This window comes from Heterodontus francisci, chromosome 10 (genome assembly GCF_036365525.1).
Source record: "Heterodontus francisci isolate sHetFra1 chromosome 10, sHetFra1.hap1, whole genome shotgun sequence".
NCBI lineage: Eukaryota > Metazoa > Chordata > Chondrichthyes > Heterodontiformes > Heterodontidae > Heterodontus > Heterodontus francisci.
Genome location: NC_090380.1, coordinates 88,335,606 through 88,347,787, shown reverse-complemented (window position 1 = coordinate 88,347,787; position 12,182 = coordinate 88,335,606). Strand labels below are relative to the sequence as shown.

The window sequence follows — 12,182 nt, the reverse complement described above, 5'->3', positions numbered from 1 at the left end:
AGGGAGTAAGTTCCAGGATTTGAGGGTGAAAAACTGAGTCCCACACTAGCATTCTGGAGTTAAACAAAGGTAATTACATAGGCAAGTGGACTAATTTGGCCCTAGTGGACTGGGCAGGAAGACTAAAAGGTAGGACAGTTGATGATCAGCGACAGATGTGTAAGGCGATATTCAATTCCTCCCAACTAAAATATATTCCAGAGATGAAGAAAGATTGTAAGAGGGGGGAAAACACCATGGCTAAGCAAGGAAATTAAGGATAACAAAGACAAAAACTAAGGCATACCATATTGCAAAGGGCAGTGGCAGGCTGGAAAATTGGGAAACATTTAAAGATCAACAAAGGTTACCAAAAAAGTAATAAACAGAGTAAATTATGAAAGAAAACTAGCGCAAGATAAACGGATAGCAAAAGCTCTATAAGTATATAAAAGGGAAGAGAGTAGCTAAAGTGAATGTTGGTCCCTTGGAGGATGTGACTGGCGTGTTAATAGTGGGAAACACAGAAATAGCGGAGACACTAAATCCGTATTTTGCCTCAGTTTTCACGTTGGAGGACACTAATACCATCCCAATGGTAACAAGAAATTATAGAAAGGGAGGAACTTAGAACAATCATCATCACTAGGTAAAAAGTACTGAGCAAACTATTGGGATTGAAGGCAGACAAGTCCCCAGGGCCTGATGGCCTACATCCTCGGGTCTTAAAGGACGTGGCAGCGGTTATAATATTCCAAAACTCCCTGGATGCGGGGAAGGTTCCAGTGGATTGGAAAAATGCTAATATAACGTCCTTTATTCAAAAAGAGGGAGGCAGAAAGTAGGAAACTATAGACCAGTTAGATTAACATCTGTTGTTGGGAAATTGTTAAAATCCATTATAAAGGAAGTAATACAGGACATTTAGAAAGTCAAAACGCTATCCATCAGAGTCAGCATGGCTTTATGAAGGGTAAATCATGTTTGGCTACTTTGCTAGAGTTCTTCGAAGATGTAACAAGAAAAGTGGATAATAGGGATCCTGTAGATGTAGTATATGTGGACTTCCAGAAGGCATTTGATAAGGTGCTGCACAAAAGGTTAATACACAAGATAAGATCACATGGGGTTAGAGGCAATTTATTAGCTTGGATAGAGGTTTGGCTAACCAACAGAAAAGAGAGAGTCGGGATAAATGGGTCTTTTTCTGGTTGGCAAGATGTAACTAGTGGGGTGTCACAGGATTTGGTCCTGGGGGTCCCAACTATTTACAATCTATGTTAATGACTTGGATGCCGGGATAGAAGGTACTATAGCCAAATTTGCAGATGGCACTAAAACAGGTGGGATAGTAAGTTGCAATAAAGAAATAAGAAATTTACAAATGGATATGGATAGGTTAGGAGAATGGGCCAAAATCTGGCAGATGGAGTTAATGTGGATAAGTGTGAGGTTATCCATTTTGATTGGAAGAATAGAAAGGCAAATTATTATCTAAATGGAGAGAAACTTCAGAGTGCTTTGGTGCAGAGGGATCTGGGTTTCCTTGTGCATGAATCACAGAAAACTAGTATGCAGGTGCAGCAGGTAATAAGGAAGGTAAATGGAATTTTGACATTTATTGCTAAAGGAACAGAGTATAACAGTAGGGAAATGTTGCTGCAACTTTACAAGGCATCAGTGAGACCGCACCTGGAGTATTGCATACAGTTTTGGTCCCCTTACTTGAGGAGGGATGTAGTTGCATTGGAGGCAGTTCAGAGGAGGTTCACTAGATTGATTCCAAAGATGAGGGGTTTGTCTTATGAAGAGAGATTGAGCAGTTTAGGCCTTTACTCTAGCGTTTAGAAGAATGAGAGGAGATCTAATTGAGGTATATAAGATGATTATGGGGATTGACAAAGTAGGCATAGAGAGGATGTTTCCTCTGGTGGGGCAATCTAGAATGAGAGGTCATAGTTTTAGGATAAGGGGGAGCAGATTTAAAACAGAGGTGAAGAGAAATTACTTCTCTCAAAGCGTCGTGAGTCCGTGGAATTCACTACCCCAGAGTGCGGTGGATGCTGGGCATTGAGTAAATTTAAGGAGGAGTTAGACAGATTTTTAATTAGTAATGGGTTGAAGGGTATGGAGAACGGGCAGGAAAGTGGAGTTGAGGCCGAGATGAGATCAGCCATGATCGGATTGAATGGCTGAGCAGGCTCGAGGGGCTGAATTGCCTACTCCTCCTAGTTCCTATGTAAGGAGTGTCTTAAAGGAGGAAAATTAGGTACAGAGGCAGAGAAGTGTAGGGAGGATATTCCAAAGCTTAGAGACAGGCAACCTAAGGCATAGCCACCAATGGTGGAGCAATTAGAATCGGGGCTGGTCAAGAGGCCAGAATTAGAGGAGTGTAGATACTGCGAAGGGTTGTGGGGCTGGAGGAGATTACAGAGATAGGGAGGTGTGAGGCCATGGAGGGATTTGAAAACAAGGATGAGAATTTTAAAGTCAAGACGTTACTTGACCGGGAGCCAATGTAGATCAGCGAGCAAAGGGCTGGGAAGTGAATGGGACTTGGTGTGAATTAAAACACAAGCAACAGAGTTTTGGATAACCTCAAGTTTACAGGGGGTAGAATGTGTGAAACCAGCCAGGAGTGCATTGGAATAGTCAAGTCTAGTGGTACTGAGCTGAGACAGGGGCAACGTCAGGCAACATCATGGAGATGGAATATGCGGTGTTAATGTCACAATTATGCGGTTGAAAGCTCATTTCGGGGTCAAATGTGACCTCAAGGTGGCGAGCAGACTGGCTTAATCTCAGACAGTTGCCAGGGAGAGGGATGGAGTCGGTAGCTAGGGAACAGAGTTTGGAGTGGGGACTTCAGTCTTGCCAATATTTAATTGGAGGAAATTTCTGCTCATTCAGTACTGGATGTCAGATATGCAGTCTGATAATTTAACAACATTGGAGGAGTTGAGAGAGGTAGTGGTGAGGTAGAGCTGCATGTCATCAACCTACATGTGAAAACTAATGCCGTCCTTTTTGGATGATGTCGCTGACTGGGCAGCAGGTAGTTGATAAGTAGGACGGGGCCAAGGATAGATAGCCCATGACCAGAGTCGGTCTGTCCTGTATCCATCCTCGGAATTAGGGACCCAGGGTGAAGTGCCACCTCCATCCCAAGAGGCTCATAATATTTTGCAGCAGCCATCTAAAGTGTGCTCGTGCCCTCAGGTGACACTTAGAAGATGGATGGAAAAAAGTTTGGCATGGTCACAAGGAGTGTGCATGGCGACAGAACCAAATTATGTTTTCATAAATAGTTGTAACACATCACTGGAATATTTTATGTAAGGCCTGCTTTGTGTGTGGTTCTCTTGTGTGACAATAGGGAACAGGTAATGTGCTGACCTTGAGACTTGGATTAGGGTGTGAGGAGCATCTCTGATGGGCTAAGACTTCCAAACAAAATGGTGAACCAAATGAGTCTGCCTTTCAGCTGCTATTCCCACTGCACCTACCTCCTGTTCTTCATGGGCCAGATGTACAGAATCAGCAGTACAGTCATGAGACTCTCTGCCATCCTCTGGGACATCTGCCATTGGTGCTTTCTTGTTTAAAAGGTTGTGAAGCACACTTACTATCACAATTCACGCGATGGTGCAGGCCGCATTCTGCAAGGCACCCCTGAACATATCTGGACTCAAAATCTTAGAATGGTTACAGCTCAGAAGGGGGCCATTCGACCCATCATGTCCGTGCCGACTCTCTGGAAGAGCAATTCAGGTACTTATCTGATTCCCTTTTGAAATCCATGATTGAATCTGCCTCCACCACCCTCTCAGGCAGTGCATTCCAGATCCTAATCACTCAATGCATAAAAAGGTCTTTTCTCATATCATCATCGGTTCTTTTGCCAATCACCTTAAATCGATGTCCTCTGGTTCTTGACCCTCCCAGCAATGGGATCAGTTTCTTTTTATCTGCTCTACCTCGACACCTCATGATTTTGAACATCTCTATCAAATCTCCTCTCAATCTTCTCTAAGGAGAACAACCCCCAGTCTCTCCAATCTATCCATGGAACTGAGTTCTCTCATTCCTGGAACCATTCTCGTAAATCTTTTCTGCACCCTCTCTAAAGCCTTCACATCCTTCCTAAAGTGTGGTGCCCAGAATTGGACACTATCCCCTTGTGGCTAAACCAATGATTTATAAAAGTTTATCATAATTTCTTTAATCTGTAATCTTATTTGAGCATCTCAATCACTTACTCAGTTCTTCTCCTTGTCTTCATGAGTGTTTCATTGTTACACTTCTCTGAAGTATTGGTAATTCGATGAAGTGCCTTTGAGAGTTTTGATAGTAGTGGTTGTACTCCGGTTGGGTGGAGGCAGGCAGAGTTACATCTGGGCTATTGTCTCACTTTGCTTGGCAGCAACAGCATTTGTGGAACAACGTAAAGAAAGAACCATGAATGTGCACTCAAATGCATGAACAGGGTATCAGCCTCTGAATGCCAGTGAGACATTGCAGTCAGCACATTTCATTGGTAAAGATAAAATAGCAGTACTGGAGGCCATCTTAGTTTCAAACTTTAAAGAAAAGTTAATTAAAAGTGGGCTTTGCAGAAGTGACATTTGTCTTCCACTGGTGCAAAGCCAAATCAATGCAAGTCAATTTCTTGGATGTAGTCTTACTTTCAGTGATACCAAAAGTGTTATACTTCCGAAGAAGGGTCACTGACCCGAAACGTTAACTCTGCTTCTCTTTCCACAGATGCTGCCAGACCTGCTGAGTGATTCCAGCATTTCTTGTTTTTGTTTCAGATTTCCAGCATCCGCAGTATTTTGCTTTTATGTTATACTTCATGTCTGATTCCAAAATATGAAAACTCATGGCACAGTACGAGTGTTAAAGATGCGATATAAAGACAAGATAAATTATACACACGTTTGAAAATTCCAATCAGAACATGAAGAATAGAGAGTATATCTGAATTAGATCATGTTTCAAATGCAGTATGTACTTATGCAAATGCAGAAATGAGAAAATTGCTGTGAGTGTGTTACAAAGCATGAGTTAACACACTTGAGTGGTTTAATGACATAAGTGGAACTCCAAAGGTTTGTTTACGACACTGAACCCAAGTGTTCTGTTACACCTTTGAACCTTACATTAGCTACTTACATAACTCTGAAATTATGAAATGAAATTATCAAATAATATGAAAAGAAGCTTGTTTTCTACATGCTGCAGAGGGTACACCTTTCTATTGGATATCTTTTATATCCCTATAAGCTCTACAACTCACTAACATCTCTGTGTACATCCAATTCTGGCCTCTTGTGAATGCTTGATTTTCATCGGTCCACCATTGGCTGCCGTGCTTTCAGTTGCCCATGCCCTCAGCTCCAGAATTCTCCCCCTAAACCTCTCTACTTCTCTTTCCTCCTTTCCAGTTCTCCTTAAAACTTACCTCATTGACCAAATTTTGGTTACCTATCCTGAAATCTTCTTATGTAGCTCATTGTTGAAATTTGTTTGATAAGACTCCTGTGAAGCTCTTTGGGATGTTTTATTATGTTAAAGGCTCTATACAAATGCAAGTTGTTGTTGATTACAAAGAAGATAGAAACCACTTCATGCAGCTATTTACTTCATCCGAAAACAATCAATCAGAGGTTAAATACTTGGTAGCACATGCAAATAAGAGTCTATGCGTTTACTAGATAATCTTTGCAATCTGCTGTGTTTTTTTACAGCAGTCCATTTGGACACTATAATGCATTCAAGCACAAAAGGACCAGATTCCCCCTCCTTTACCCCCAGGACCTACCATTTGCATAGCATGTGCTACCTTCTTGGAACTTTTTTTTTCTCCTTGTTTAAAACAGTGTGCCTTTAAGACTCTGTCTAAAAACAGTGTACCTTTAAGATTGAGAGAAGCTTTTATATGCTGTGTGCCAGGTGTACCCATTTCCTAGGCAACAGCAGGAGACAGAAGCCATGTTCTGTAATTGTATCAATATGACTGTGCGTAAAAGACTGGCTGTAACTGGTATGAACTGGAGACAAACGAAGCATGCTGTACACTGAAGGAAGAAGCTATCTATTTCTCAGCAGAGAAAATCTACATTGAGCTCTGACTGTGTTTGCCTAAGGAGGAAAAAAATCCTGGAAAGAACATTTTTATTGTTGGAGGTAGTAAATTTCATTTTACTTCGAAACTCTAAGACGTCTGCTACAGAAGTAACACACTCTATGCCTGTTTGTGTTTGTTGGAATTCTCAGTGAAGTTTCTACCAAAAGACTGCCAATTTTACAATCCAAATAGCTGTGCTTCTCGTTGAAAGAACTATGTGACACCTACTGCAGCTGAAATACTTTGCCTATCTATTAAAGACTTTCGTTGAATTCACCTAGAGACTTCAAGTGACATCTGATTATTCTACTCCGGAACACCTCATCAACCGGGAATGTAACCCACCAGGACTTACAATCCAGCTACTTACTTTATTCATAAGAAACACCATTTTTAAAACGGTTAACCATTGTTTTTTTGACTGTATGTGTGAGTACATGGGGTTTGGATAAATAAGAAGTTATAAGGTCTTTCGACATAAATGGATCTTAATAGTGTTTAAAGTTTAGTTTATCAATAAATAGTTAATGTATTATTGTTTAAAGATACCTGGTTTCTTGTATTTTTATTTTGGGTGTTAATGAAGTGTTTAATTTGGCTGTTTTCTGGTTAGGTGGGAAAGCTTTAATAATATGCTGCGACCTGTGGAGTATTGGGACTGAATTGACAATGCATTGCTCCCGCCTCGGTTGTAACAGTATGCAATGGCTCATCAACCAAAATCTAACAACTCAGCCCACAAGGTGGTTTGTTGCCTTAAGTAACCCTCATGCCACCCCCAATCACCTCGTTTGGTGCAGTTCCCAATTCATTTAAAGCCATGGCTGGTGGGTGTTTGAGTGCCCCATTTGGAGTTACATGAATTGGGCTATTAATGATATTGCCAAGTACCATTTAACACACAAGGAGCTTTAATGACAATATAGCTATTATCGATCTTGGTTATTTTGCTTTTCAGCCTTTCTCAGATTCCTAAAGGCTATTTCTCAAAATTTTTACTGTCTATTTTGGAAGCCTTGTTTTATTATCATATAGCAGTCAAATTCTGTTGTCTAAATACATGGAACAGCACAGGTATTACTTTCAAATACCAGGTAAGTGTAACCGAGTATTAAGGTTTTGGAAATGGAGTAAAAACTCTTCCCTTTAAACATTCAGCGATCAGATTCAAAAGTCAAAATCTTTGAACACATTTCCCCTTTTAAATACTGTATTTTGTTAATTTTTAGATTCTTCCATAAAACCACCATCATTCCCATCTGCCAACCCACAGTTGTGTTACTGCCAAAACAATGGAACCTGTGAGAATGAAATCTGTATTTGTCCAGATGAATGGAAAGGAGACCATTGTGAGATTGGTTTGTATATCTGATCTTTTCTATGTGACAAGTGACTACGATGGTAACTTGTAGACAGTTACTCAGTTTAGTGAAAATTATATTGAATTATCCATTGGAGTAGTTAGTAATTTTATAATAAGAAGTGTAAGTTGATGACATGGTAATGAATTATAATATTTTTAAAATAAATCTGTGACTTGGTTTTTCTCTTTACTATCTTAAGAACATTTCATTTGATTTCCTTGCAGCAAATTTCTGTGAAAGAAGTGAGTACAATTCCTCTCAGGGACGGTTAACGTTCAATCAAATTTTAGTGGGACAGTACGGCTATTCTAATGAAGAATGTGAGCCATACACTTTAAATGGTAGGTTAACCTCTTGTTTGTGGTGTTCACAGATAGTTTTGTCCAATATCTTAAATCAGGAACAACTGTTACTTTAGATACAAGTTTTCTTTATCATTATTTAACTTGCATAAAAGAATATCCACATAATTTGGACTTAGTTACATCAGAATATCAGATTCTCATCTGTCACATGTCAAGTGTGTTAATGCACCTCTGTTTTTCATACAAACACATCTTCATCCAATTAGTCAACCCACATGTACAGCAGTAATCATTTTGTACATCAGGAATCAAGGGGAAAAAGTGAAATGTATTTAATGGGTGATTATATACAGACATATGTGAGACTCTTCTTTGATTATTGCAGTATCTGGTGGTTGTGCCACTCATGTATATAAACTCCTGAACCAACAAGATGTTACATGTATATAACAAAGATCAGTACAGCACAGGAACAGGCCATTCGGCCCTCCAAGCCTGCGCCGATCTTGATGCCTGCCTAAACTAAAACCTTCTGCACTTCCGGGGCCCATATCCCTGTATTCCCTTCCTATTCATGTATTTGTCAAGATGTCTCTTAAACGTCGCTATCGTATCTGCTTCCACCACCTCCCCTGGCAGCAAGTTCCAGGCACTCACCACCCTCTGTGTAAAAAAACTTGCCTCGCACATCCCCGCTAAACTTTGCCCCTCGCACCTTAAACCTATGTCCCCTAGTAACTGACTCTTTCACCCTGGGAAAAAGCTTCTGACTATCCACTCTGTCCATGCCACTCATAACTTTGTAAATTTCTATCGTCGCCTCTCCACCTCCGTCGTTCCAGTGAAAAAAATCTAAGTTTTTCCAACCTCTCCTCATAGCTAATGCCCTCCAGACCAGGCAACATCCTGGTAAACCTCCTCCGTACCCTCTCCAAAGCCTCCACATCCTTCTGGTAGTGTGGCGACCAGAATTGAACGCAATATTCTAAGTGTGGCCCAACTAAAGTTCTGTACAGCTGCAGCATGATTTGCCAATTTTTATACTCTATGCCCCGACCGATGAAGGCAAGCATGCCGTATGCCTTCTTGACTACCTTATCCACCTGCGTTGCCACTTTCAGTGACCTGTGGACCTGTACGCCCAGATCTCTCTGCCTGTCAATACACCTAAGGGTTCTGCCATCTACTGTATACCTCCCACCTGCATTAGATCTTCCAAAATGCATTACCTCACATTTGTCCGGATTAAACTCCATCTGCCATTTCTCCGCCCAAGTCTCCAACCGATCTATATCCTGCTGTATTTTCTGACAATCCTCATCATTATCCGCAACTCCACCAACCTTTGTGTCGTCCACAAACTTACTAATCAGACCAGTTACATTTTCCTCCAAATCATTTATATATACTACAAACAGCAAAAGTCCCAGCACTGATCCCTGCGGAACACCACTAGTCACATCCCTCCATTCAGAAAAACACCCATCCACTGATACCCTCTGTCTTCTATGACCGAGCCAGTTCTGTATCCATCTTGCCAGCTCACTTCTGATCTCGTGTGACTTCACCTTTTGTACCAGTCTGCCATGCGGGACCTTGTCAAAGGCTGTACTAAAGTCCATATAAATAACATCCACTGCCCTTCCTTCATCAATCATCTTCGTCACTTCCTCAAAAAACTCAATCAAATTAGTAAGACATGACTTCCCCTTCACAAAACCATGCTGTCTCTCGCTAATAAGTTTGTTTCTAAATGGGAGTAAATCCTGTCCCGAATAATCCTCTCTAATAGTTTCCCTACCACTGACGTAAGGCTCACTGTCCTATAATTTCCTGGATTATCCTTGTCACCCTTCTTAAACAAAGGAACAACATTGGCTATTCTCCAGTCCTCTGGGACCTCACCTGTAGCCAATGAAGATACAAAGATTTCTGTCAAGGCCCCAGCAATTTCCTCCCTAAACATTTGTCCGAATTTTAGTGAAAAATTACATTATAGTCGTGCTTATGGGTTGCAATATAAAAGCAGTCATGCATACACAATCTTGAATGACTTTCGACATTCTAAAACAAGACAAAGAAGCACTATTTTTCATATTGTCATATATAATCATGATTTTCCCCGACAGACTGTACCTCAGTGTTCAAAATTACAAGATGGTGTTGAATTACTAACTTATTGTTCAATTTGCACTTATATCTCGACAGCAAATATTTCAAAAGCAACGCGCATGTGCACTGAGAAGAATGGAACCATCAGTCTACAAAATGTCACAATAACAGACTGCAATGAAAATTTAAAGAACCTTATAGAGAAGGTAAAAACAAAATACTGCAGATGCTGGAAATCTGAAATAAAAACAGAAAGTGCTGGAAATACTCAGCTGGTCTTGCAGCATCTGTGGAGAGAGAAGCAGAGTTAACATTTCAGGTCTATGACTTTTCATCAGAACTGATGATAGGTCACCGACCTGAAACATTAACTCTGTTTCTCTCTCCATAGAGACTGCCAGATCTGCTGTGTATTTCCAGTACTTTTCTGTTTTATTTCTTAAAAAGTACTATTTTATGTTTGAGCCCACAGTTATTAGCCAGCTGAACCAAAGCAAAGGAGGAACAGGGGAGAAAAGGACTTAAGTAATACGGAAGAGTGACACTTTATTAACACATTTATGGTGAGCCAAATGTTGAAAGGGTATTATCTTCCCTTAACTGGAGGATAATTTAATGTATTAGTAAATATACAGAATTGTTGGCTTCATCATTGATATAAAAAGATACTTTAATTAGCAATCATATCGTTCCCAGAAAATGTGTAAAAATGTCAGTAGAATAAATAAGAAATCGACAAAAATTCACACAGTAACATTGACAAAGGTTTGCCCTAAATAGGACAACAGCATCATTATTATAGATTTCTCCTCTTCCTTGTTGTTAAGAAGACAAAGCTTACATTTATATGGAACCTTTCACATCCTCAGGGTATCTGAAGTACTTCACAGTCAAAAGATTATTTTCAAATGTGGTTATTGTTGCTATTTAGGCAGAAACAGCATTTAATTCCTGCACGGCATGATCCCATACCACTTTGTTTTGGTAGTGTTGATTGATGGATAACATGTTGGACAGTATACTGGGCGAATGCCCCTGCTTATATTTGCATAGTGCCTTGGGATCTTTTGCGTCCAATTAAACAGACAGAAGCAGTCCTTTCTGAAACATAGGGCTGAATTTTATTAGCATGTCCCAAATCGCGGTGGTGCACTTTGAGGTCGGTGGCCTTCAGGCGTGTATGCGCTGCCGCTGAGCCCCCACGATATTTAAATGGAGGGGGCAGAACAGCCGCCCGATGATGTAGAGGGGGCAGCCGCTGCACAGGCATCGCCGCCATTTTTGAAGGGCATCAAGCCCTTAGGAGCAAAGTGAAGTTTTAAAGGAACATTTCTGTGGATCATTTTTAAAGAAGTAATTAAAAGCTGGCGGCCCTTTCCCAACCACCCCCCTGCCCCCCCGCCCCCACCCCCCCAAATGTTTTTTTTTATTGGCCTATATGTCGATAATTTATTTCATTCCCAACCCGAACTTTACCCCCCCAGCCTCGTCACATTTGCCCTTCAACCCCTTCTCACCATCCCCACAGCCAATAAAAAGTGTTTATCCCACATCCCCCACCCCCTCCCCCCCACCCTGATAATTTCACTCCTCTCCCCTTCTCACCAGTGTCTGGTCTTGAATCCCCAAACGAGATTCGGAAGGTGCTGGACTTCCGGCCACCGGCTGCAATATCGGTGTGGGACGGCTGCACGGTCCAGGTAAGTTAATTAGCAGTTTTTTTAATAAAGATTTTAGTAGGCAAATGAAGGCCCCGCAGCTTGGCGGCGGTGGGGGGGGGGGCCGCACCGAGGCCTCACCGCCACCAGTAAAATGTGGTGTGGCCTTCTTGGCATCGTAGGTCGTTGTGGGCCCCCCCGCAATGACCCCCGACAAATCTGGAGTCAGACAGGGCTGTCTTCTCTTTCCTGTCTTGTTTGTTTGCTGTATTGAACCCTTTGCTGAGTCTATTAGGAAGGATGCGAGCCTAAGAGGGGTGACAATCCCAGGCAGTGGAGGCACTCAGGTTAAAACCTCCCTGTACATGGATGACCTCGCTGTCTTCTGCTCGGACCCGCTGTCTGTGTGCAGACTAGTGAGCATCTGTGACCAGTTTGAACTGGCCTCGGGAGCCAAAGTTAACCACGGCAAGAGTGAGTTCTTTGAGAACTAGGCTGACCGATCCTTTGTCCCCTTCACCGCCAGGTCAGACTACCTGAAGGTGCTGGGGATATGGTTCGGAAGGGCTGGGGCGTGCACCAAAACCTGGGAGGAGCGAGTAGCCAAGGTATAACACAAGCTGAGCATGTGGGA

At 41.7% G+C, this 12,182-nt stretch overlaps 1 protein-coding gene across 5 annotated transcripts in view; it reads left to right on the top strand.

Annotated features, from left to right (window-relative positions):
• Positions 1–12,182, top strand: part of adgrg7.1 (adhesion G protein-coupled receptor G7, tandem duplicate 1) — a 91,404-nt gene that overhangs the window by 903 nt on the left and 78,319 nt on the right. For 4 of the 5 annotated variants that reach the window (XM_068040980.1, XM_068040982.1, XM_068040977.1 and 1 more), the window contains exons 2-4: positions 7,339–7,467; positions 7,698–7,814; positions 9,987–10,096. In XM_068040980.1, the coding sequence (XP_067897081.1) occupies positions 7,339–7,467; positions 7,698–7,814; positions 9,987–10,096 (356 nt within the window). The remainder of the gene's footprint in view (positions 1–7,338; positions 7,468–7,697; positions 7,815–9,986; positions 10,097–12,182) is intronic. The other variant, XM_068040978.1, reaches the window with a different exon arrangement.